General features: G+C 42.4%; 1 protein-coding gene across 3 annotated transcripts in view; it reads right to left on the minus strand.

The window, feature by feature from the left end:
• Positions 1–491: 491 nt before the first annotated feature.
• Positions 492–27546, minus strand: part of rxylt1 (ribitol xylosyltransferase 1) — a 39807-nt gene continuing 12752 nt past the window's right edge. The window contains exons 5-7 of one of the 3 annotated variants that reach the window (XM_072268237.1): positions 23320–23490; positions 11662–11821; positions 11233–11320 (exon numbers count right to left, since the gene is read on the minus strand). In XM_072268237.1, the coding sequence (XP_072124338.1) occupies positions 11797–11821; positions 23320–23490 (196 nt within the window). In that variant the 3' untranslated portion in view covers positions 11233–11320; positions 11662–11796. Of the gene's footprint in view, positions 998–9397; positions 11321–11661; positions 11822–23319; positions 23491–27546 lie in introns of those variants that run through there. The other 2 variants (XM_072268236.1, XM_072268235.1) reach the window with 2 other exon arrangements.

The following is a 27546-nucleotide window of genomic DNA, read 5'->3' on the forward strand; positions in this document are numbered from 1 at the left end:
GCCTGCCTCTTAGACTCCCCACCATAGGAAAAAATCATCTCCACATCCACTCTGTCAAGGCCTTTCACCATTCAATAGGTTTCAATGAGGTCACCACTAATTCTTCAGAATTCCAGTGAATACAGGCCCAGAGCTGTCAAATGCCCTTCATATTATAAGCTGTTCAATCCTGAAATCATTTTCATGAACCTCCTTTGAACCCTCTCCAGTTTCAGCACATCCTTTCTAAGATAAGTTTCAAAGGTTTCAAAGGTACAATTTAATGTCAGAGAAATGTATACAATATACATCCTGAAATGTTTTTTCTTCGCAACCATCCATGAGATGGCCTGTTTCCGTGCTGTAATTGTTATACGGTTATAGTTAAAACAGAGGAGTGCCCCAAAGAATGAATGACAGTTAAATGTTAGAATCCCAAAATCCCCCCCCAGCTCCCTCCTCCCGCATGTAAGTGACAGCAAGCAACAATCCCTCCTCCCCCACCAGCAAAAAAAAGTGCATTGGCACCAACCACTGAGCACTCAAGCGTGAGCAAAGCAACAATAAAGACACAGATTTGCGGTTACCCCAAAGACTACATTGTTCACCCTACATTCGACATACTACAGGTTCTCCCTCTCCCTAATAAGAGAGACAGAGATGTTTCTGTTTCACAGTGAGTGGGGAGACATAACAAGCAACTCGCTGGTTATGATGTTCAGCGTCCTCCACGTCACTTTTTTCAAGCTCTGTGCCCAAAGATCACGAGTCTCTGGGCACACAGCTGCAGATATTCTGACTCCCCTGACGACACACAGTTCTCCTGTTGTGATACCGACCCTCGATCCGCCCATCTCCAGAGGCCTGAGATCTTAGGCTTTCAAAGCCGAGCTGAATACTTAGGCCGAGCCCTTGACATGCCGAACAATGGCCAGTCCTGAAACCTCGTGAGTGGGTCCCATTCCCGCAAAGAACTGTAGTCAGCGTGTAACTCCAGGTCAGAGTCTTCAAAGGAACCCTGAAAGGAAAAAAGGAAAAATATTAAAGATGGAAATAGAGCTGCTTCCGAAGTTGTAAGCAAAGGAAGCACCATCATCACTCCACTCTGCCTTCTTAAGCAGTCCAAAACTGCAAGTGAAGCTTTGCCAGTGCTTTATAAGGTCTCAACATTACAACCTTGCTTTCATATTCTAGTCCTCTTGAAATGAATGCCAATATTATATTTGCCTTCCTGATCACAGACTCAACCTGCAAATTAACCTTTAGGGAATCCTACACAAGGACTCCCAAGTCCCTTTGCACCTTAGATTTTTGAATTTTCTCTCAAGTTAGAAAATAGTCTATCCTTTTATTTCTTTTATCAAAGTGCATGACCATACATTTCCAGATACTGTATTCCATCAGTCACTTCTTTGCCCATTCTCCTAATCTGCCTAAGTCCTCCTTCTCTACTTCTTCAAAACTACCTGCCCCTCCACCTATCTTCATACCATCCATATACATAGCAACAAAGCCATCAATTCCATCATCCAAGTCGTTGACATACATAGTAATGTCAAAAGAATCGGTCCCAACACAGACCCCTGTGGTACACCACTAGTCACCAGGAGCTAACCAGAAAAGGCTCCATTTATTCCCACTCTTTGCCCCTGCCAATCAGCCACTGCTTTATCTTTTTCCTGTAATACCATGGGCTCTTAACTTATTAAACAGCCTCTTGTGTGGCATCCTGTCAAAGGCCTTCCTTAAGGTTTTTATAGCCGGGAGTGGTAATGGGGACAAGCTCTCACAACCTATTATATGCTCCCAATGGCATGCACCTCAAATAGCCTCTGACAACCAAGTCCAGCTCCTGGCCTTCATGTATGACTTAGCTTCTAAGCCTGGCAAACCGTTGCTACAGACAGGCGAAGGGGCAAAGGCGGGTTACTGGCACCATAAAAACAGTTGCTTCAGGCAGATGGGACTCGTCTTTCCCATGGAGAAGAAAAACTCTGATCTCAAACCTCCACTGCCTTCCAGCTATACCCACTCATGGGAAAAGCTGTGGGAGTAAACCCTGAGGGAAAAATCCGGAACTGGAGTCCCTAAGGCAGTCCTATGCTGACTGACAATGGCTGCGATGCTGCTGGTACCAAACTGTATCGGTCTCTGCCATTCCTTTGGGTTCATTAGATGCATGGGGGGGGGGGAGTTTGCTACATGGGCAACAACTTGCCCTCCATATCATACTGTCCAGGCTGCGTATCTAGACAGCTGAGACGCAACTTCTATGGTCGACCCTGACTGATGGAGTCCTCACTCTGAAAGTCCAAGTACACAGCATCAACTGATTCTCCTTTGTTGATCCTACTTGTTATTTGTTCAAAGAATTCCAACAGATTTGTCAGGCAAGATTTTCCTTTGAGGAAATCATGTTGACTATGGGCTATTTTATCATGTGCCTCCAAGTACCACGAAACCACATTAACAATTGACTCCAACAGCTTCCCAACCACTTCCCAATTATAGGCTAACTGGCCTATAATTTCCTTTCTTCTGCCTCTCTTCCAGAGAAAAAATTCGCAATTTTTCAGTTTTCCAGAACCATTTCAGAATCTGGTGATTCTTGAAAGATCATTACTAATGACTCCACAATCTCTTCAACCACCTCTTTCAGAACCCTGGGGCGTACATCATCTGGTCCAGGTGACTTATCCACCTTCAGACCTTTCAGTTTCCCAAGAACCTTCTCCACAGTAATGGCAACTTCACAAAGTTCTGACCCAACAGCCTTGAACTCCACCATACTGTTAGTGTCTTCCACAGAGAAGATTGATGCAAAATATATTTTTCAGTTCATCCGCCATTTCCTTGTCCCCCATTACTACCTCTCCAGCATCATTATCCAGCAGTCCAATATCCATTTTCACCTCTCTTTTACACTTTATGTATCCAAAGAAACTTCTGGTATCCTCTTTAATATTATTGGCTAGCTTACTTTCATATTCCAATTTTTCCTTCTTAATGACTTTTTTAGTTGCCTTCTGTTGTTTTTTTAAAAGCTTCCCAAATCCTTGAACTTCCCACTGATTTTTGCTCTATCATATGCCCTCTCTTTGGCTTTTATGTTGGCTTTGACTTCTCTTCTTAGCCATGGTTGTGTCATCTTGCCTTTAGAATACTTCTTCCTTTTTGGGATGTATATATCCTGTGCATTCTGAATTGCTTCCAGAAATTCCAGCCCTTGCTGCTTTGCTTTCACCCCACCAATGTTCTTTTCCAATCAATTTTGGCCAACTTCTCTCTCATGCCTCTGTAACTCTCTTTACTCAACTGCAATACTGATACATCTGACTTTAGCTTCTCCTTCTCAAATTTCAGGGTGAATTCAATCATATTATGATCACCTTCCCCTAAGGGTACTTTTGCCTTAAGCTCTCTAATCAGTTTCAGCTCATTGCACAGCACCCAATCCAGAATACCTGATCCTCTAGTGGGCTCACCCACAAGCTGCTCTAAAAAGCCATCTCGTAGGCACTCTAGAAATTCCCCTTGTGATCCAGCACCAACCTGATTTTCCCAAACAATCTGGACATTGAAATCCCCTGTGACTATTGTAGCATTGCCCTTTTGGCATGCATTTTCTATCTCCTGTTGTAATTTGGGGTCATAAAGAAAGCTTTTGGCACATTGGCTTTCATAGATCAAAGTATTGAGTTACAGGAGATGGGATGTTATGTTGGAATTGTACAAGACATTGGAGAAGCCTAATTTGGAGTATTGTTTGCAGTTTTGGTCACCTACCTACAGGAAAAATGTAAATAAGGTTGAAAGAGTACAAAGAAAATTTACAAGGATGTTGCTGGGTCTGGAAGACCCGAGTTATGAGGAAAGACTGAATAGGTTAGGACTTCATTCCTTGGAACGTAGAAGACCGAGGGGAGATTTGATAGAGGTATTCAAAATTATGAGGGTGTAAGACAGTTTAAAAGCAAACAGGCTTTTTCCACTGAGGTTAGGCGGGACCACAACCATATCAAGGTTAAAGGTAAAAGGTGAAAAGTTTAAGGGGAACAGCAGTGGAAACTTCTTCACTCAGAAGTTCGTGAAAGTGTGGAACAAGCTGCCAGCACGAGTGGTGCACGCAAGCTTGACTTCAACATTTAAGAGAAGTCTGGATAGGTACATGGATGGCCTACGATTCCAATGCAGGTTGACGGGAATGGGCAGTTTAGATGGTTTGGCATGGACTAGATGGGCTGAAGGGCCTGTTCCTGTGCTGCACTTTTCTATGACTCTAAGAATTTTGGGGCCCTGATCTTGTGCAAGAATTAATAATGACACTTCCTGCACTACACCAATGATAAAGAGTAAATCAGGCAGCAATCTCTGGCAAAGAGTTTTGTCCAGTTAAACACAGCAAACATTGTTCCAATCTACTATACCAAAACCCACTGCATTCTCATAAACTGAGGGATGTGAACTTTAATTACTTACCTATTCCTAAACATGCCTGAAAATGCCAAGATTTGGCCAATCACAAGTATCATAATAATATACATTCAGTGGTCACATTATTAGATACACCTCCTCTACCTAATAAAGTGGCCACTGAGTGTATGTTCATGATCTTCTGCTGCTGAAGACCATCCCTTCAAGGTTTGATGTGTTGTGCGTTCAGAGATGCTCTTCTACACACTGCTGCAACACATGATTATTTGAGTTACTGTCACCTTCCTGACAGCTTGAACCAGTCTGGCCATTCTCCTCTGAACAAGGTATTTTCACCCACAGAACTGCCACTCACTGGGTGTTTTTTTGTTTTTCCACACCATTCTCTGTAAATTCAGAGAGTGTTGTCAGTGAAATCCCAGGAGATCAGCAGCTTCTGAGATAATTAAACTACCCCGTCTTGCACCAACAATCATTTCATGGTCAAAGTCACCTAGATCACATGGTTTCCTCATTCTGATGTTTAGTGTGAACAATAACTGAACCTCTTGACCATGTCTGCATGCTTTTATGCAGAGTTGCTGCCACATGATTAGCTGATTAAATATTTACATTAATAAGCAGTTGTTAATTTGCATAAACAAATACTGAATAAAATGGCCAGCAAGTGTATAACCTAGAGCCACAATCCATTTTAAATTATATTGGAAATTCAGAAAGATTTGTTTCGATCAAAAACATGTTAGAGCAGGGGTTCCCAACCTTTTTTATGCCATGGACTCCTACCATTAACCGAGAGGTCTGTGGATTCCAGTTTGGGGACCCCTGTATTAGAGGAACTCAGCATGTCAGGCAGAACTAGAGGAGCTCATCTGTAGAGACAACTACTACTACTACATTGACTCAGGCCTAGGGGGCTGGCGTCGGGCACGATGACGGACTCTCCACTTCTCCCTCTCCCTCATCAGTGTGTTCAGTTCATCTACATTAGCCGCACCGCTGTCTTCTAGGAGCCTGTTGACCATAGTCTTGGGAGGGCGCCCAGGGTTCATCCTCCCATGCTTGGACTCCCATATGATGACTAGGCTAGCAGATAGCTCAGGGTGGCGTAGACAGTGCCCCGCTAGTTGCAGTCTTCTCGCCTCGATTTTAGTGGAGAGCATCAGTGGGTTGTTATAGAGCTCGACGTTTGTCATGTGCTGTTGCCAACTCACGTCAAGAGCCATCCGGAGCATTCGTGTATAGCAACCATGTAGAGACTTTCGCATCGTCTTGGTGAGTGTCTTTGTCTGGCATCTGTACATGAGAATGGACTCTATGACTGCAATGAAAATCCTCTTTTTAAGCCCTCTGGTCAGGTTCGACTTCCAGATTTCCTTCGTGTCGTTCATAGCCCTCCACGCCAGCGCCTTCCGTACCTTTATGTCCTTCTCCGAACTCATCATTCTTGACCCGACGTACTTGTAGTCAAAGACTTTCTTAATGGTATCATTCTCTACGGTCTTGAGAGTACCTTCGTCGCAGTTAAACGCCACGTAGAGACAAAGTGATAGTTTACCTTACACATTGAGACCTTAATTAGTTCCTATGCAGGGTTCACTTTAACCATACCTTTGTCTCCACAGACGATGCCTGATCTACCAAGCTTATCCAACTACTGAGTTTTATTTCTCTAGATTCCAGCATTTGCAGTCTCTTGTAGCTTCAAACCTTTCCCCATTTTGATTCTTTAATCACTCATTTTTTATACCAGTTTTCATCCTTGTTTCTTTATTCTTTACATTTGGTACATGATTTGACAAGTAGCCGAATACTTAAATGTTTACCTGTAGAGGAAAATGGACAGTCAGCTGGTTCCGAACTCAGATAATATTTGTGCAGAGTTTGCATGTTCTCTCCCTAGATGTTTCTGTTTCCTCCCACAGGCCAAAGAGGAACTGATTGTTAGGTTGCTGGTTACATTGGTTTAGGTGGGTGATGGGAGAATCGGGGGAGATCTGATGGGCATGCAAGAGAGAACAGTTCAGTGGGGAGTGTCAAACGACACACAAAAATGCTGGTGAACACAGCAGGCGTTCAGTGTCAGTGGGGAATGTGATTGTTCTGAGAACTGGTATACACTCAATGAACAAATGAATCCTTCAATATCGTAAGACCATAAGATATAGGAGCAGAATTAAGCCATTTTGCAAATTGAGTCTCCTTCACCATTCAATCATGGCTGATTTATTTTCCCTTTCAACTCCATTCTCCTGCCTTCTCTCCATAACATTTGGCGCATTTACTAATCAAGAACCTATGACCCACTGCTTTAAATATTCCCAATGACTTGGCCTCCATAGCTGTCTGTGGCAATGAATTCCAGATTCATCACATTCTGGCAAAAGAAATTCGTCCTCTCGATTCTGAAGGGCTGTCCTTGTATTCTGAGGTAGTGTCCAATGGTCCTGGACCGTCCCACTATTGGAAACATCTTCTCCATGTCCACTCTATCTAGACATTTCAATTATTTAAAAGGTTTCAATGAGATCCTCCCTTATTCTTCGAAACTCCAGTGAGTACAGGCCCAGAGCCATTAAACATTCCTCATATGCTAACCCTTTCATTCCCAGGATCATTCTCATGAACCTTCTCTGGACCCTCTAATACCAATAAGGGATCAAAAGAAATATTTAGATACCTCTACTTGTTCTAAACTCCAATGAACATAGATCCTACCTAGCAGACCACTTTCTTCCTGGAAATTACAGTTCATTACCCTTTGTTGATGATAGATTTGACAATGGTAATGTTGTTAAATGTCAAGGGGACTTGGTCAGTCTATTCTCTGCAGATTAATCACTGCTACTTCTGTTAGAAATCCTCAGGATTTCCAGTAACTGCAGAATCTCTTGTGTTTGAGATAATGGACTGTTAATGTGGAGGAAATAACCTTTTAAGTGAGTGAAATCTGGCCAAACGCACATTCACAGCAAGTTCTTCTCATTAATCGACATAGCTTGTTCAGACAACAAAAATGTTATTGGAAGAGCTTTGCCTTGTCCTTTGCAAAGACTCTAGTGATCCCATAGTGTTAAGAATAACACTACAACCGGCCCTACAACCGAATGCAAGTTCTGTAAGCCATGAGCGCTGAGGGTGGCTTTCACCCCACTGACAGGCTGAACCAGGCTAAAAAGTAGGGATGATGGAGAGTTGGTCGTGGACATACCCAATTACTGCATCTTGATAGCTGCCAAGAACTTACAAACAGTACGATTCAATGGAGGTTAGTGAAATCATTGTCTCAGTGCAGGCATAGACTGCACTGTGGATACCTTTTACAATGAACCTTAAGTCATTCAATGGAAGGGTGTAAGGAATTCAACTGCCAAAAGGGGGAGTGGATACTTCAGATTTGGTTTTAAAGATCATTAAGGCCCTCCATTGGTTGGGGTCGACCAGGGATGTTGCACCCCAGCTGTCTACATCAATACACAAGCCAGGGCAGTACGATACGGAGAGCTCACTGTTGCCCATGCAGCAGGCTTCTCCTCTCCACACAATTGATGCATCCAAGGGAACAGCAGACACTAATATAGTTTGCTACCAGTGGTGTCACAGGAGTTGCCAGTCAGCATTACAATTCAATGTAGGACTGTAGAATTTTCCTGAGAGTTTACTCCCAAAGCTTTCAACATGAGTGGGTATAGCTGCAAGGCAGCGGAGATTTGAGATCAGAGTTTTCCTTCTCCTTATTGAGCGGCCAGCTGCGATTGACAAACCCCATTTGCCCGAAGCAACCAGTTTTAAGGTGCCTTTGCCCCTTCTCATGTTCGTAGAAGCAGTTCAGCCAGGCTTAGTCGCTAAGTGACATGTGAAGGCCAGGAGCTGGACTTGGTTGTCAGAGGCTATTTGAGATGCATGCCATTGGGAGCATTTAATAGGCAATAGGAGCTTATCCCCACTACCACTCCCAGCTATAACAACTTTAAGGAACCTAAAGGCCATACAGTTCTTGTAAACCCACTGTCCTCTGTGGGGAAAGTACAGCTTGCTACATTGCCAATTGCCAATTTATAGTATATTTCAGAATTCATAATTTTAAAGTCAATGAAGTACTTTCCAAAATGTAGTCAGTGTTGCAATTTAGAAGCAGCAGCCGCCAATTTGCATACAGCAAGATATCTGCAAAGAGCTATTTGATAATCACAGGATCATGTACTTTTATTTGCTAAAGTCTCCTCACAGAGGCAGTCATGGTTATCTAGTGTGGAAACAAGCCCTTCATCCCAATTTGTATGTGCGACTATGTTGTCTACCTGAGCTGGTGCTATTTAAATTGCCATCTGTGGCAACTGAACATCATGTTGTTGAATGCCGGCCACCTTGCCTGCTACTATTGCATTCATCACCAATGACGACATTATCCCCTCCCACCCCCGAGCGCCAACACCAGAGAGAGCTTTACAGTATCATCGGCTCTCTACAAAACAAGCTTCCAGAGGATCTTTTCAGAATTGCAAGAGACTTTAATCATGTTATTTATTCTGGTTTTTTTTCCTTCATTTTTATTGTGATTTTAAGCTTAGTGTGTTTTTTGTGCTGCATTGGATTGGGAGTAACAATCACTTTGTTCTCCTTTACACTTGTATACTGAAAAATTACAGTAAACATGCTTGTATTTGTTGAATCTCTTAAAATGAATTTGGCTCTATCTTTCCTAACCGTGTTTTTGTTTAAATGTAGCTGTACCCACTTCTACAGCTTGTTGCATATACCATCACCCTCCCTTTTAAGTCTTAAACAAAAGATTCTGCAGATGTTAGAAATCTTGAGCAACACACACAAAATGCTAGAGGAACTCAGCAAGTCAGACAGCATCTATGGAAATGAATAAACAGTCAACGTCTTAGGCTGAGACCCTTCATCAATTTTGAAAAGGAAATGGGAAGTCAGACTTCTTTTTAAATGTTTCCCCTCTCCTTTTTATTTGTGCTGACTAGAGGACAGAGCTTTAAGGTGAGATGAAGTCCCCCATTCTACCACAACTCCAACCATTCACCAGGGATATTGGTAACCACTTGAGAAGCAGGTTCAGAGTAAAGTAAGAGATTGTAACGTACTAACAGTTCATGGGAACAGATGCTACCAGCTCCATCTCAGTAATGAAGCAGGGTACCAAAAATTATTCCAGCTGGCATTTCAAGCCTGCAACCTTAATTCAAATATGTTCATGTGGTTGTTTCTCCTTTAGGGGTATGAATCAGCATAGAGAATTTTCATGCATAAGTGATGGTGGGTAAGATCAAGGAAGTAAAAGTAACTGCATTTAGTTTAGGCTCTCTTGTTATGCTTTTATTACAATCCATACTTATCTCTCCATATTAAAACTCCAATAACCTTGAAGCCGGAAGTAATTAATGATCAATTCCTTAACGGAGAAAGGCAGTGGGAGTGAGCTTTTTGCATCAACCTTTGGATACAGATTCTCAAACCAGGCACTGTTCCTTCTATGCTGTGCGAGTCTGCAGCCGCACAATAACTGAAATGCTCCCATGCACATTGCCTTTGTTGTGGTACAGCTGGAATTTTCTTTTATGTAATGTTAATAAAATTTTGAAATCTACATTAATACAACTGTGAAATACCCCGTTATTGTGTTAATGAATATAATCCATAAATTTTCTGAATAGTAAACATTATCACAACCTTTACTTTGAAATATTTTAGAGCTTCAATGTATTTACATTGTCAAGTGTTTCAAGTTACAAGTGTTACAAATTGTAACAATAAACACAGAATGGAAGTCAGTAGTGCATTGCTAATAAATCACTGACGCCATCTAGTCAAACCATTTTACTTTTACCATTGTTCCTGTCAGTTGTTTTGACTGCCTGACATCAATTACTTGTGTTGTGAGTTGTGGTTTGTGTTTGTTTTATTTTAGTGATACAGCACGGAGTAGGCCCTTCTGGTCTTTTGAGTCACACTGCCCCAGCAATCCCCGACAAACCCGATTAACCCTAACTTAATTACAAGACAATTTACAATGACCAATCAACCTACCTGGTATATCTTTGGACTGTGGGAGGAAACCTGGGGAAAAACCCACACGTTTCATGGGGAGGATGTACAGGACGGCACTGGAACTGAACTCCGAACACCGATGTGCCGAGCTGTAATAGCATTGCGCTAACTGCTACGTTAATGTGGCGCTAATTGCTTGATGTGCATATTACAAAAAAACATTTAAAGTGTCACGCATTTTTCAGGCCATGCAAACATTTTCTGCTTAGAGCAATGGTTGGTCCACACAGCTGTAAAAAAAAATTAGAGAGAACACTGGAACCAGCATTCAAATAAGAGCAGTGAAACACTGCTCACAAAGAACAGCAATTCTCTCAATTTCAGGCAGTTTTTTTTTATATACTTCAAAAACATTAGCATTCTCAATAACGATTGTACACGAAGCTTACAACAGTGGACATGCTTTGAACTACTTTGTGTTGGAGAAGTGAACTCTCAAAAGAACCTGTTTTCAAGGATATCAATGAATTTTTTTCTTAGCTGAGTTCTGAATTGCTTAAACCACTCGATGATCGTTCTCCGTCTCTGATTCTTTTCCTGAAGAGTCATTGCCTTCTCTTTCTCTAAAATAGCCGGAAGCTCTCTCCAGTCTTTCACAAAAATAAAAGGTGCACCCATTGACTTGAGGAGGCGGAGTGGGGCATTCTGGAGTGCTGACGAGTTGCCGCATTGCCCTGGTGTCATAACATCTTCAACAACCGGAACAGAGCCACAAGCACAGGCCTCATAAATTCTGTAGCATTCAGTGTTGATTCCCACTGGGCACAACGTGAGGTCACTCTGCAGCAAGGCACCTTGATACTTCTTTAAACTGTCACTTGTTTCCTGTGGTAGCCACCTATGCAATGATTTAAAACTAAGGTCAGATTTTGTATGTCAAAGACTCTTACAAATTTCTACAGATGTAATGAGGAATTCATATTTTGCTCAAACTAAACCTTGTAACAATGTAAAAAAAATTGATTTCAGCCACCTTCCTTAATCAATTAACATCACCAGGATTTGCTTCACTTTATGAATGATGGAACAGTCTTAAAGGCTCACATAGTTGACTGCTGCTCCTGTGTACGCAACTCCAATACCACTGATACCTTGTCCCTCAACCTTTTTCGGAAATGGCCTATTGTCCATTCAGTTTGATAGATGGATACTAAATGGGGTCTTACAACATGGCCTCACCTCATGAATGAATAAAAATTCTGAATTCAATCAATTCATTTACTGTGACTATGTGGATTCTTTCCAGGTGTTCTGGTTTCCTCCCACATCCCAAAGATGTGAGGTAGTAGGTTAACATGCCACCATAAATTGCCCCTAGTATGCAGACGAGCGGTAGAATCTGGGAACAAAGGGAGAATAAAATGTAGGATTAGTGTTAATGGGTGTACAGTGTTCAGAACAGACCTGGAAGGCTAAAGAGCCTATTTCCTTGCTGTACTACTCTGCAGACTTTGCAACATTCAAAATGAAATGTCCATTTGTGCAGAGGATTTTTAAAATTGCTGCAAATAGGGGTACTTGAGTGCATTTATACAAGTTATTTTAAAGAAATGAAATAACAGCTGGCAGACAGCAAGATTGCCATGGGCACTACAAAGCACATCTCACTAGGAGCTTCACTCAAGGACTGCCACACGTCACTACTTTCTGTAGAAACAGGAGCAAAACATGCAATGACAGAGGTCTGTTGAAAAGCTGTGACGAGAATACACATAAATTAAGATGTTTGCTGGCCTGGGATAGCACCAGTGGCATCAGCAGTTGGTCTGCCACCTGTCCTCAGGGGAGGGAGAGATAAGGCACACAATGAAGCAGCATCTGGAGGTGCTAATGAAGGAGCCATCAGTCTGGGTATTGTCAAGATCGGCTCCCCCTTTGAACCCTGAACTGTTTGAAGTGATGGACAGGCGATACCCCAGCAGGGGGATAAAAAGGGACAGGTTCGCTAAGGCAGGACACACACAACACCCCGAGGTAACGAGACCCTGGAAGCGGTGCGCCTCTCACAAGTCGGTGGGAAGCTCTTGGACGGCTGATCAGGGGATCAGCCTTAAACGCACGATCAGTGGGAACCTGGTGTGTGTCCACCCTCGCTTGGGTGCCGGGTTCACTGCAGAGGATCGACCGCATCTGGAGGAGGGGTCACAGTCGGTGACCTCAGGTGACATCACAAAGGACCCGCCCAAAAGCTGCTTATGAGCAATATCGCAGGTCTGTGAGTGGAAGCCGTTCTGAATGATCAGTCGTTCTTGTTCTCTCTCTCCCTCCCCCCACGTTGTCCATCGCCATGGCAACGATTACTGCGAACTGAACTAAACTGAACTGGACTTTTGTGTCACTTTGAAATTGGTCATTTACCCCTAGACAACGATAGAGCTTGATTGATCCTGTTATCTTAATTCTGTGCACATGTGTGTTTATCATTGCTGAACTGTTGCATTTATTATCCTTTCGATTACTGTGTTGCTTGTTTCTTTAATAAAACTTTCTTAGTTCTAATAATCCAGACTCCAACTGAGTGATCCATTTCTGCTGGTTTGGCAACCCAGTTACAGGGTACATAACAAAGCCTTCATTTTATTTATTTATTGAGCTACAACATGGAAACAGAACCTTCTGGCCCTTTGAGTTGTGCAGCTCAGCAACCCCTGATTTAATCCTAACCTAATCAGAGGACAATTTACAATGACTAATTAATATATCAACCCGTACGTCTTTGGACTTCGGGAAGAAACCCACATGGTGGCAGGAGAACGCACAAAACTTCTTGCAGACGGCAGCAGGAATTGAACCTGGGTCTTGGCTACTGTAAAACGATGTATGCTACCATGCGGCCTCATTTACTCCACATGTAATTCAATCTCCGCAACTACACAAGAGTATCCCTCTTGGAAATAACCGAAATCTGAAAATTCAAATAACAGAGTACTGTATTTTATATTATTACGATACCCCTCAAGGCTTCACAGTCAAGATGCATCTTTGAGCCACAATCACACATACACATAGGAAAAATCAACACCTACCCTGCACACAGCAGTTTAATAAGCAGTAAAAAAAATTAAATCATAAGTGAATCTGTTCCAGGTGATGATCAAGAGAGAAATGCTGATTAGCGCTACTTTGAATGGCATTTGTGTTTTAATATTTCATTGAAAGAGCATACGGATGATGCAACTTTTCATACTGTCCAATTCGTGAGCTTAGGTTTATAAGTCTGTGGGTGAGCATCTCATCAAATGAATGCAGGTATATAATTTAAATTACCAGTTAAATAAGGGCTTTCTTTCCCAGTTTGTTAAAACCATCAATAACTATCAAGATCATTTAAAAGAGGCTCTAAAAGTGATTTGATTTTCCAATAAATTGCCAGGCATCCTTAAATAATTAGGTTACACAAAAAATTTACTGATCCCACAAAATTTGCTCTTAATTTAACAGACTTGCAGAAATCGCTTTATAAACTTCAGTTGCCATTAGCTTTAAGACTTAGGCTCAAACAAGAAAATCTGCAAATGCTGGAAATCAAAGCAATACACTCAATGTTGGAGAAACTTAGCAGGCCAGGCAACACCTATGGAAAAGAGGAAGCAAGCGACATGTTGGGCTGAGACCCTTCATCAGGACTGGAGAAAATAAAGCTGAGAAGTCAGAGTAAGAAGATGGGGGGAGGGAAGGAAGAAGTGCAAGGTAATAGATGATAGGTGAAACTGGGGGGGTGGGGCAGAGGAGTGAAGAGCTAAGTTGATTAGTGAAAGAGATAAAGAATCTCATAGGAGAGGACAGAAGGTCATGGAAGAAAGGGAAGGGGGAGGAGCACTAGAGGGAGGTGAAGGGCAGGTAAGGAGATAAGGTGAGAGAGGGAAATGGGAGTGGGGAATGGTGAAGGGGCATTACCAGAAGTTTGAGAAATCTATTTTCATGCCATCAGGTTGAGGCAACCCAGACGGAATATAAGGTATTGCTCTGTGGCCTCATTGTGGCAGAGGAGACGTCCATGGACTGACATGTCAGAATGGGAATGGGAAGTAGAATTAAAATGGGTGGCCACTGGGAGATCCCAGTTTTTCTGGCGAGATGGTCTCCCAATCTACGTTGGGTTTCACCGATACACAGGAGGCTGACGTAGATTTGGAGACTGCTCAGCTCAGCCCTTATGCTCCGTTTGTCAGAAAAAGCACTTTGTGCACGTTGCTTGGATTTTCAGCATCTGCATATTTTCTCTTGATTGTGACTAACATAGCATGCCCACAACTCACTAACCCTAACCGTAGTTCTTTGGAATATGGGAGATAACTGGAGTACCTGGAGGAAACCTGTTCCAATAGCTTGCTCCTCCTTCCATTAATGGAGAGTAACTGACTTCCATCTACAGCCTTGACCTTGTATCTGCAGACACCTCACAAGTTTAGATTATGAAGACACGCAGTCCTCTTTTATTGTCATTTAGTAATGCATGCATTAAGAAATGATACAATATTTGTACACTGATCTGCAAATGTAGATCTACGAATGCAAGAAATTTGGCAATGGTGTGAGGCACAACAAAAATATTCATCAGAAAAAGCGGAGGCAAACAAGCACAAGTACCTCAGAGGTGTGTAGGTGCTCACAATGCTAGTTTTCCACAAAATTGTCAGCAGCACCAGGCTTTGAATAGGTGCTTGTTCAAACAGATGATGACAGATCAGGACTCAGCCGCCACTTACTTGGTTCCCTCTCATTTCAAGCCCACTTAACAAAATCTACCATTTTCAGTCTGAAAACTTCCACTGACGCCACCAGTTACAGCTTTTGAAGAAAAAGCACATGCTAAATGTCTGCCACCTGCTGTGCAGAGTGCTTACTGATTGTGTTCCTGAATGTAATGAAGTAAGAAATAGCTAAAAATACTCTATGGAGAAAGAACATGAATATTTTGTTAAGACTGGGGAAACCTGAAAATAGGCTGTTGTCCTGAACATTAACCCCATCTCCTTTACCACAGGTGTTGTGTTCTGGTTTAAGATGGCACTATCAAAGATGTGTAGACCATAAGGCAAGATATTTGCTTAAAAACATTACTTATAACTTCTTTTCTGAAGCAAATTCTGGTGAACTATTGCCACAAACAGCAAGGAAGCACGCAGATGTAAGGTTGATGCACTGCGAGGCTCAACGTGTTCAAGCCGGGCTCAAAGATGGAATTGGTATCACTGCTGGAGATGGAGTGAGTGTTTTGGAGAGGGGTTGACGTGGAAGAGATTTGATGCCTGCCCTGCTACCCCAGGTGCGAGGTTGGATCACTCCATGCAAGGATGTGCTGCTGCGTGGCACTACCCAGTGCTTGGATGATTTAAACACCGGCCCAGATAGACTGGAAACCCATGTGTTGGGCTGATTTCACTTGCTCTCTCGCAAATATTCATTCCTGTCTCCATAGTGCCGAAGCTGTGAATTGATCTGACTGCTGTGTGTTTTTAACCTGTTGGTGTGATGAAATGGGACTGAGGCTTGGGCATACTCTGGGAGCAGATCTGGTTTGGAATGCTGTTGGCTTGCTTCTGTTGTTTGCATAATGTGTTTTTTTCCCTCTGCACAGTGGTTTTTGGTCTTTTTAAAAATTGGGTTATTTGGGTTTCTTGCTTTGTGGCTGCCCGTAAGCAGACAAATTTCAAGGTGTATAATTTGTACAAACCCCATTTCCAGAAAAGTTGGGATATTTTCCAAAATGCAATAAGAACAAAAATCTGTGATATGTTAATTCACGTGAACCTTTATTTAACTGACAAAAGTACAAGGAAAAGATTTTCAATAGTTTTACTGACCAACTTAATTGTATTTTGTAAATATACACAAAGTCAGAATTTGATGGCTGCAACACACTCAACAAAAGTTGGGACAGAGACATGTTTACCATTGTGTTACATCACCTTTCCTTTTAATAACACTTTTTAATCGTTTTGGAACTGAGGATACTAATTGTAGTAGATTTGCAATTGGAAATTTTGTCCATTCTTGCTTGATATAAGACTTCAGCTGCTCAACAGTCCGTGGTCTCAGTTGTCTGATTCTCCTCTTCATGATGCGCCATACACTTTCAATAGGAGATAGATCTGGGCTGGCAGCAGGCCAGTGAAGTGCACGCACTCTGTCTACAAAGCCACGCTGTTATAGCCTGTGCAGAATGTGGTCTGGCATTGTCCTGCTGAAATAAGCATGGACATCCTGGGAAGCGACGCCGCCTTGATGGCAACATATGTCTCTCTAAAATCCTAATATACGCCTCAGAGTCAATGGTACCTTCACATACATGCAACTCACCCATGCCGTGGGCACTGATGCACCCCCATACCATCACAGATGCTGGCTTTTGCACCTTTCGCTGATAACAATCTGGATGGTCGTTTTCATCTTTGGCACGGAGAACTCGACGCCCATTTTTTCCGAAAACTAGCTGAAATGTGGACTCATCTGACCACAGCACACGGTTTCACAGTCCTTCGGTCCATCTGACATGAGCTTGGGCCCAGAGAACTCGCCGGCGTTTCTGCATAGAGTTGATGTATGGCTTCCTCCTTGATAATACAGTTTCACGTTGAATTTCTGGATGCAGCGACAGACTGTGTTGAGTGACAATGGTTTTCCGAAGTACTCCCGAGCCCAGGTGGCTATAATTGTCACAGTAGTATGACGGTTTTTTAGGCAGTGCCATCTGAGGGCTCAAAAATCACGCGCATTCAACAGTGGTTTCCCACCTTGCCCTTTACGCACCGAGATGTCTCTGAATTCTCTGAATCTTTTCACAATATTATGTATTGTAGATGTTGAAAGACCTAAATTCTCTGCAATCTTGCGTTGAGAAATGTTCCTTTTGAACTAACAATTCTCTCACGAATTTTGGCACAAAGGGGTGAGCCACGACCCATCCTTGCTTGCAAAGACTGAGCCTTTGATGGACGCTACTTTTATACCCAGTCATGATACCTCACCTGCTACCAATTAGCCTGCTTAATGTGGAGTCTTCCAAACCCGTGTTACTTGAATATTCTGTGCACTTTTCAATCTTATTTTAACTCTGTCCCAACTTTTGTTGAGAGTGTTGCAGCCATCAAATTCTAAATTTGTGTATATTTACAAAATACAATTAAGCTGGTCAGTAAAACTATTGAAAATCTTTTCTTTGTACTTTTGTCAGTTAAATAAAGGTTCACGTGAATTAACATATCACAGATTCTTGTTTTTATTGCATTTTGGAAAATATCCCAACTTTTCTGGAAATGGAGTTTGTATATTCTTTGATAATAAATCAAATTTTTTGTCTGTGGTGCTGAATATTTTCAGAACATTGTTTTTCATCTCTTCTAGATTCCTGGCATCCATTATTACTGCCTTCATATCAATGACCCTGAATGGCCTAGGTCCAGTTTTAAGTATTTGTTCCCTTTGCTGTGCATATTCCCAGACTAGAGAAAATTGCTTCTTTATCTACCCTGCATCCTTTTATAATCTAATATCCCATCTGGGTTATCTTCCCATTTCTTCTTAGCTTTCAGTGCCAGTGGAAGTGAGCATGTTTTCTCTTCTAGAAATTTTCTGGGAACAGAGAAATCTGTGAGAAGAGATAAAACCTTTGGTTTTCTCTTATCACTTGGCAGGTGTGCCTTCTCAAACTTCCTGTAGCAATATCCTCTCCAGTTAGCCACATAAAAAATGTGTGGTTGTGAGTTCTCTTCAATTAATTGTTGCTGATCTCAGCCTCAGCAATACTGTGGACTCCTCAGGTAGCGTGGCCTTTACGAAGAGGAGAGAGTACTGCTGGAAGTGGAAAGTACATGTCAGTCATGAGTCATCCTCAGCAGTGAGGAGAAAACAAAGATTACTGAGAAAAAACACAGCAGATGGCCTACGAATACTCGGAAATGAATGCAACTGTGATGTGGGACATCTATGAGAATGCTATTCGAGGAGGTGGTGCTGAAAGCAGGAAATAATCAGATATGTAAGAAGAATGTATTTTAACCATTCATATCTCTTCCAGTTAAAGTTACCTTATGTGATGGTAGTACTCTGCAAAGTTTGAGAAGGTGAGAGATTTAGGTTCTTTGCATGTTATTTGAGCCGATGTAATAGAATTAGCTGTTATTCTTAAATCCTGATTATATCTATAATTAACAAAGAATACATGAGAATACCTTACCTATTTTATAAGAATCTTTGAATGGACCCTGCCAATCCCTAGCTGCCGTTCTATCCTCTCTTCAATTCCTGGCCTATTTTGCCAACCAACATCAGATCTGGCTTGGTTACTGCACTGTTACCAAAGAATGACTGAGACTTTAGCACAAAATGCCAGGTTGATGCTGTCAGTATGTTATTGATGGAATGCCAACCTTGTTAGAAGTGCAATGTTTCAGAAGAGACACCAAGATGATGCCCCATTTACCAAAGGTCCTGAGATTATGAAAAAAGGGGAACTTTCCAGGATGTCCTGGCCAACATTCAGCCCTCAGTGTGGTTACTTAAAACTGTTCAGAATCATATTTATTATCACTGGCATATGTTGTGAAATGTGTTAACTTAGCAGCAGCAGTACAGTGCAATACATGTTAATATAGAAAGGGAAAAAAGGTATATCAATTAAAGTATATATATGTATATTAAGTAGATTAAAAATAGCGCAAAAACAGAAATAATATATTAAAAAAAAGTGAGGTAGTGTTAAGGGGTTCAATGTCCATTTAGGAATCAAATGGCTGGGGGGGGGGTGGGTTGGAGAGGTTGTTCCTGAATTTCAGTGTGTGTGCTTTCAAGCTTCTGTACCTCCTTTCTACATTAACAATGGGAAGAGGGCATGCCCTGGGTGCCAGGGATCCTTAATAATGGATGCCACCTTTCTGAGGCACTGCTTCTTGAAGATATCTTGGATTATGTGTCTTATTCACGATTATATTGCAACTTGTGAAACCTGTTGGGCACAACTGATTGCGCAGTTCCCACATTACAACTAGGACTAGACTTCAAGAGTACTTAAGCTGTGAATTGATTTGAGATATCCTGAGAATGTGAAAGGTACTGCATAAATGAAAGCCTCTATTTCCTTTTCTCTTGCCTATGTAGCTTCAGTCCAGCACTGAAGCTTTAACAGCAGCCAACTTTTAGGTTTGGGTTGATAAGTAGTAACTAATATTTGCACCTTTAAGGTGTCAGGCAATGACCATCTCCAACAGAGTGAGTCTAACTGCCTACACTTGCCATCCTCACCTTGTCATTTGAGTCTGGTGTTCAGGGCCTCAGTGATTGGAGAGACTGGAGCTGAGGCCTGGAGTTCAGACCCTCATGCGTCACCATCGGTGATTCCTGGGTTTAATGATGGAGAATGAAGCCTGAGGGTCCATCAGAGGAGAGAGAGAGAGTGTGTGTGTGTGTGTGTGTGTGTGTGTGTGTGTGTGTGTGTGTGAGTGAGTGAGTGAGTGAGTGAGTGAGTGAGTGAGTGAGTGAGTGAGTGAGTGAGAGAGAGAGAGAGAGAGAGAGAGAGAGAGAGAGAGAGAGAGAGTGTGAGAGGGGAGGGGAGGGGAGGGGAGGGAGAGGGGGGGAGGGGGGAGCTAGGCTTGTTTTGTCGCTTGTTGTGTTCTGTGTCGTCATGCCGAGCTTCGTGGTGCTGGAATGTGTGGCGAAACTTAAGGGCTGTCCCCAGCACAGCCTTAGGTTGTGTTGGATGTTAACGCAAACAATGCATTTCACTGTTTGATTCCATGTATATGAGATAAATAAATGAATCTGAATCAATGGCTTTACCAAAGGCAAGTCCACATCAGCAACCTCCTGGATGTCTCCGGCCTATGGTCAGGCCACACTTAGATCCCCTCCAGTTCGCCTACCAGCCCCGACTAGGAGTTCAGGATGCCATTGTCTGCCTGCTGAACCGTGTCTACGCCCACCTGGACAAGCCAGCGAGCACTGTGAGGGTCATGTTTTTTGACTTCTCCAGTGGATTCAACACCATCCGCCCTGCTCTGCTGGGGGAGAAGCTGACAGCGATGCAGGTGGATGCTTCCCTGGTATCATGGGTTCTTGATTACCTGACTGGCAGACCACAGTACGTGTGCTTGCAACACTGTGTGTCCGACAGAGTGATCAGCAGCACCGGGGCTCCACAGGGGACTGTCTTGTCTCCCTTTCTCTTCACCATTTACACCTCGGACTTCAACTACTGCACAGAGTCTTGTCACCTTCAGAAGTTTTCGGATGACTCTGCCATAGTTGGATGCATCAGCAAGGGAGATGAGGCTGAGCACAGGGCTACGGTAGGAAACTTTGTCACATGGTGTGAGCAGAATTATCTGCAGCTTAATGTGAAAAAGACTAAGGAGCTGGTGGTAGACCTGAGGAGAGCTCAGGTACCGGTGACCCCTGTTTCCATCTAGGGGGTCAGTGTGGACATGGTGGAAGATTACAAATACCTGGGGATACGAATTGATAATAAACTGGACTGGTCAAAGAACACTGAGGCTGTCTACAAGAAGGGTCAGAGCCGTCTCTATTTCCTGAGGAGACTGAGGTCCTTTAACATCTGCCAGACGATGCTGAGGATATTTTACAAGTCTGTGGTGGCCAGTGCTATCACGTTTGCTGTTGTGTGCTGGGGCAGCAGGCTGAGGGTAGCAGACACCAACAGAGTCAACAAACTCATTCGTAAGGCCAGTGATGTTGTGGGGATGGAACTGGACTCTCTCACGGTGGTGTCTGAAAAGAGGATGCTGTCCAAGTTGCATGCCACCTTGGTCAATGTCTCCCATCCACTACATAATGTACTGGGTGGGCACAGGAGTACATTCAGCCAGAGATTCATTCCACCGAGATGCAGCACAGAGCGTCATAGGAAGTCATTCCTGACTGTAGCCATCAAACTTTACAACTCCTCCCTTGGAGGGTCAGACACCCTGAGCCAATAGGCTGGTCCTGGATTTATTTCATAATTTACTGGCATAATTTACATATTACCATTTAACTATTTATGGTTTTATTACTATTATTTATGGTGCAACTTTAACGAAAACCAATTTCCCCGGGGATCAATAAAGTATGACTATGACTATGTCACCGTTGACCAGAAACTCAAATGAGGCAGCCTACAATACAAATACCACCAACATTAGAGTATCAGAAACTGATCAACCCATAGAAAGACAGCACAAATCTTCCACTATCTACAAGACGTTGGTCCAAAGTGTGATGGAGATTTAGCTCCAACAACTCTCAAGAAGCTTGATCAAAGCAGCTTGCTTAATTGGGAGCCCATCAATCGTCCTAAACATCTATTCCTTCTATTTCTAACATATAACAGCTGTACAGTGCACCATGTACAAATGTTCCTTTCTCCCTACAGGTGCTGCTTGACCCACTAATTTCCTCTGGCAGATTGTTGGTCAGAACATTTACCTGGCTCCTCTGACAGACCTCATCAACCCACAACCTCCACAGCCAAGAACAAGAGCAGCAAAAGCATGGGAACACCAGCTCCCAAAGGTGCAGCATGGTAGTGTAGTGGCTAGTGCAATTACTTTACTGCACTTACATTCACTGAATCGGGGTTTGATCCGCACCGCTGTCTATAACATTCTCACCACTAATGTGTGTGTTTCCTCGGTGCTTTTTTCCCTTCCACATTTCAAACATGTACCGTTAGGGTTAGAGTTGTGGGCATGCAATGTTGGCACCTGAAGCATAATGACACTTGCAGGCTGTCCCCAGCACAATCCTCAGACTGTGTTGGTCACTGATGTGAAAAGAAGCATTTTCCGTGGTTTCAAATCATGACAAATAAAGCTAATCTTATCTTAATCGTAAAGGTTTCCCTCCAGGTCATACACCATCCTGACTTGGAAATATTTTGCCATTTTTCCTTTTACATATTGGAACCTTTCCAACAGCACCATGGGAGTAAGTTCACCAAAAAGGCTCCAGAGATTCAAGAAGGCAGCTCATCACCACCTTCAGAACTGCAGTAAGGGATGGGCAGTTAATGCCAGCCATGCCACTGACACCGTAATTCCCCCCACAAAAAACAAGATACAGAGCAAGGCCAAGCCCTGACAAGTACTGTTGACTGAACATCCTCTTCTTAGTGAATGTACACTGGCCCCTACTATTGGGATATCACATTGAAGCTGTAGATGAAGTTGGTGAGGCCTAACTTGGAATATTGAGTGCAGTTCTGGTCACCTACTTACAGGAAAGATATCGATAAGGTTGAAAGTGTGCAGAGAAAATCTTCAACGATGTTGCTGGAACTTGAGAATCTGAGTTATAAGGAAAGGTTGAATCAGTTAGGATTTATTCTCTGGAGTGTAGGAGAATGAGGAGAGATTTGATAAGAGGTATACAAAGTTATGCAGGGTTTAGATAGGGTAAATGCAAGCAGAGTGAGACCAGAACTAGAGGTTATACATTAAGGGTGAAAGGTGAAATATTCAGGGAAACATGAAGGGTAACTTTTTCAGTCAAAAGGGTGTTGCGAATTCAAGGTTAACATCTAAAAGAAGTTTGGATAAGTACCAGGATGGGAGGGACATGCAGGGCTGTGGTCCGGGTGCAGGTTGATGGGACTAGGCAGAATAATAGTTCGGTATGGACTAGATGGGCCAAAGGGCCCGTTTCAGTGCTATAGTGTTCTAAAATTCTATTGCTTTACAAAAACCTTTCAAGAATACTTACTGGTTCCTTCCTGAAACCCTGACAGCGCACAATAGTATTTCTTACGAGCCACAGAACAAACTGGGAAAGTATTACTAAAAGAATAATAGTTCTTTAGCTGTCAGTTAAAAATCAGGATAAAATACACAAAGGAAGACTTACTGTTCTCTAACCGAGATAAGACACATGGCACTGAGTCGCTCCTGTTTCAGTATATCCAGCAAGGTTTCCCTGGAAGAGGCCTTGTAGACAGTTCCGAGGAAGTTACACAAGTACGGCCTTGAAGAATGTAACATGAGATTGTTGAGATCCACAATGGGGAAGTTCCTGTAGCTGAAATATGAATTACAGTGTAATTATTGGATTTTTCTTCGAACTCAAAGGCATAGATTTTCTTTGGAAAATGTTCCAGTGCACAGAGATATAAGTTTATTTTAAAAGGTCGAGCCATAACATTTATTAAACCTACCTAATTAACTAGCTTGCTGTCTGCACCATGGAGCATCAATTCTGACACTTTAAAGGTCAAATTTCAGCCTCAATTAAAAGTCAAGCAAGTATTTTCAACTTCTCAAAGATGCTTTATCCATTTTAATAATCTGGTAATTAGATATTACCAGAATTCTCTCCCTCTGCAGACAGTAATAGAAACAGGTGCAGTCTGAAAGGTGAGAGGATTAACACTAGAAAGTCAGAGGCATGTGTTGCCCAGAGGTCTCTGGGCGAGACACTCACGAGTGCTTAGTGCTTTTTAAAAACTTCTTCAGTAACAGATCAATCATATCTGCTGGTATATTTTTTTTAGGGGGGGATGAACAATACACACCTTTCATTTTATTTCAGCTTTAAGCTGAGAATTGCAGTGCCAGGTTTTAATATCTCCCTGCAAAACACAAAAGGCTGGAGGAACTCAGCAAGTCAGGTAGCATCTGTGAGGGGAAATGGACAACTGTCTTTTCGGGTCCAGACCTTTCACCTGGATTGGCCAAAATGTTGACTGTCGACTTCTCTCCATAGTGGCTGCTAGACCCAGTGAGTTCCTTTAGCATTTTATGTGATGCCTCAGATTCCAGCAGTCTCTTGAGTTTCCATTTAATAGCTATTAAATCTGATGGTTGGAGGGACCAAGTAAGAGAACCATCAGAGCCTCTCTGGAAAATAAATAAACACAGAACCTAGGTTTAGGATGAGAGAGAAAATAAATTAAAAGGGGGCTGGGCTTGAGAGGCAACTTTACCTGTAGAGGATGGTGAGTATATGGAATAAGCTGGAAGAGAAAATTGTTGAGACATGCATAATAATATTTAAGCAGCACTTGGGGTGGGGCTTAAGGTTGATCAGCAGGGACTGATTGGACTGAAAGATAGATCTCTATCCATGCTATATTGCTCTATGACTCTATCACCCCATGACCAGAATCTTGCTGGATCCACACGGACAGCATTCATTGTTGGAGTGTATTCTGGAGTTGGATATATAGCAAATATTAATTTCAACAGCAACCAGACTTCAGATCTGAATGTGGATTGTAATTGAATTTAAAATGCAGCTCTGAACAATGGTCTTGGAGCTGCAGACTGGGGTTGATTGCAAACCAGGAAACACTTACTCACTTGAGATATAGATAAACAATGTGGATTAGTGTTCATTCTAGGGTGTCTGGAGTGTTGGTATAAAGATTTAGGTGTTTGAAAATTATATGCAACTTAAATGAAGCATTGTCAACCCAAAGTATTGAAGAAAATGATGTCAAAGTAACCATTGAAACTTTATTAAAGTATCATTGATCTTAAGGGTATAAAAATGTGATGTACTTTGGATTTAGGAGGCCTCTTCTTCCAAGAGTGTCTCCAGTATGATGCCAGCTTGTGTGCTGAATAAAGACTTCTATATCTACCAGCTTCAGTGCCTCCCAGTGACTTCATTCACAGACACAACACATTCCATCTTCTGCACAAGTGTTGTAGTAACTTAAGATGTTCATTGCAAATTATTTTTGATGTGCTTAATCGTTTTTGTACCTACTTTAGATAATTTCCTTCTTCTAGAGCTTTCCCCAGGTTACTCTCTGACAAAAGACCAAGGATGACAGCAACCTGCTCCAAATCCTCTGATACTGTTGGAAGCAGTCTGCTGGACATCAGTCATGGGTAGCATCCCCTCAGCTCTACAATAATGTTCAGGCCCCACATTATATTTCCTATTTAAATGAGTTGAGAAATGGGACTTTTTTTGAACACTGGGACCTAATGCTCTGGGCAGCATGAACAATAAGCTAGGTTCACGATATCTACAATCAAATCAGAATTCAGAAGTTACACCTTCTGCACAACCTGAACAGTCTGAAGCTCTTCCCTGGTGGAGGCAAGCCTGATAGGTGACTCTTTCCAAGATCATGAAGAGGTTTGAATTGAACACATGCAGCCTTGTGTTTGTTTTGGTTCCTTCAAATTTTAATTATGGACAATTATATGTCAGTATTTGCGGAATAAAGGAAATTACAACGGCATGAGAGATGAACTGGCCGAAATTGACTGGAAAGGGACGTTTGCAGGAAGGACAGCAGAGCAGCAATGGCTGGTGTTTCTGTGAAAAATGAGGGAAGTGCAAGATATATTCTAAATAAGAAATTTTCAAAGAGAAGGAGGACACTACCGTGGCTGACAAGTGAAGTCAGAGCCAAAGTAAAAGCAAAAGGAAGTGCATACAAGGAAGCCAGATCTAGTGGGAAGACAGAGGATTGGGAAGCTTTTAAAAAATGTGCAGAAGAAAATTAAGAAGGTTATTAGGAAGAAAAAGATGAATTATGAAAGGAAGCTGGTGACTAATATCAAAGAAGATACTAAAAGCTTTTTTAAGTATATAAAGGATAAAAGGGTGTTGAGGGTAGATAAAGAACCAATACAAAATGACGCTGGAGGTATTGTAATGAGAGATGGCAGAGGAACTGAATGTATATTTTGCATCAGTCTTCACAGTGGAAGATGTTGCAGTATACCGGACATTCAAAAATGTCAGGGAAGTGAAGTTTGCGCAGTGAAAATTACAACTGAGAAGGTGCTCAGGAAGCTTAATGGTCTGAGGGTGGATAAATCTCTTGGACCTGATGGAATGCACCCTCAGGTTCTGAAAGAAGTAGCTGGAGAGATTGTGGAGGCATTAACAATGATCTTTCAAGAATCGATAGATTTTGGCATCGCACCGGATGACTGGAAAATTGCAAATGTTACTCCACTATTTAAGAAGGATAGGAGGCAGCGGAAAGGAAACTATAGACCTGTTAGCCATGTGTCAGTGGTTGGGAAGTTGTTGGAATCAATTGTTTAGGGATGAGATTACGGAGTACCTGGAGGCACATGACAAGATAGGCCAAAGCCAGCATGGTTTCCTGAAAGGAAAATCCTGCCTGACAAACATACTGCAATTCTTTGAGGAAATTACAAGCAGGGTAAACAAAGGAGATGTAGTAGACATGGTGTACTTGGATTTGCAAAAGGCTTTTGACAAGGGGCCGCACATGAGGCAGCTTAGCAAGATAAGAGCCCATGGAATTACAGGAAAGTTACTAGCATGGGTGGAGCATTGGCTGGTCAGCAGAAAACAGAGAGTGGGAATAAAGGGATCCTATTCTACCTGGCTGCTGGTAACCACTGGAGTTCCACAGGGGTCAGTGTTGGGACTGATGCTTTTTACGATGTATGTCAATGATTTGGACTACGGTATTAATGGATTTGTAGCTAAATTTGCTAATGATACAAAGATAGGTGGAGGAGTGGGTAGTGCTGAGGAAACAGAGAGCCTGCAGAGAGACTTAGATAGTTTAGGGGAATGGGCAAAGAATTAGCAGATGAAATACAATGTTGGAAAGTGTATGGTCATGCACTTTGGTGGAAGAAATAAATGGGCAGACTATTATTTAGATGGGGAGAGAATTCAAAATGCAGAGATGCAAAGGGACTTGGGAGCCCTTGTGCAAGATACCCTAAAGGTTAACCTGCAGGTTGAGTCGGTTGTGAAGAAGGTGAATGCAATGTTGGCATTCATTTCTACAGCTATAGAATATAAGAGCAGGGATGTGATGTTGAGGCTCTATAAGGCACTCGTGAGACCGCACATGGTGTATTGTGTGCAGTTTTGAGCTCCTTATTTTAGAAAGGATATATTGACATTGGAGAGGGTTCAGAAAAGATTCACATGAATTGTTCCAGGAATGAAAGGGTTACCATATGAGGAACGTCTGGCAGCTCTTGGGCTGTATTCCCTGGAGTTCAGGGGAATAATGGGGGATCTAATAGAAACATTCCGAATGTTAAAAGGCCTGAACAGATTAGATATGGCAAAGTTATTGCCCATGGTAGGGGATTCTAGGACAAGAGGGCACGACTTCAG

The sequence above is a fragment of the Mobula birostris genome, chromosome 9, assembly GCF_030028105.1.
Source record: "Mobula birostris isolate sMobBir1 chromosome 9, sMobBir1.hap1, whole genome shotgun sequence".
NCBI lineage: Eukaryota > Metazoa > Chordata > Chondrichthyes > Myliobatiformes > Myliobatidae > Mobula > Mobula birostris.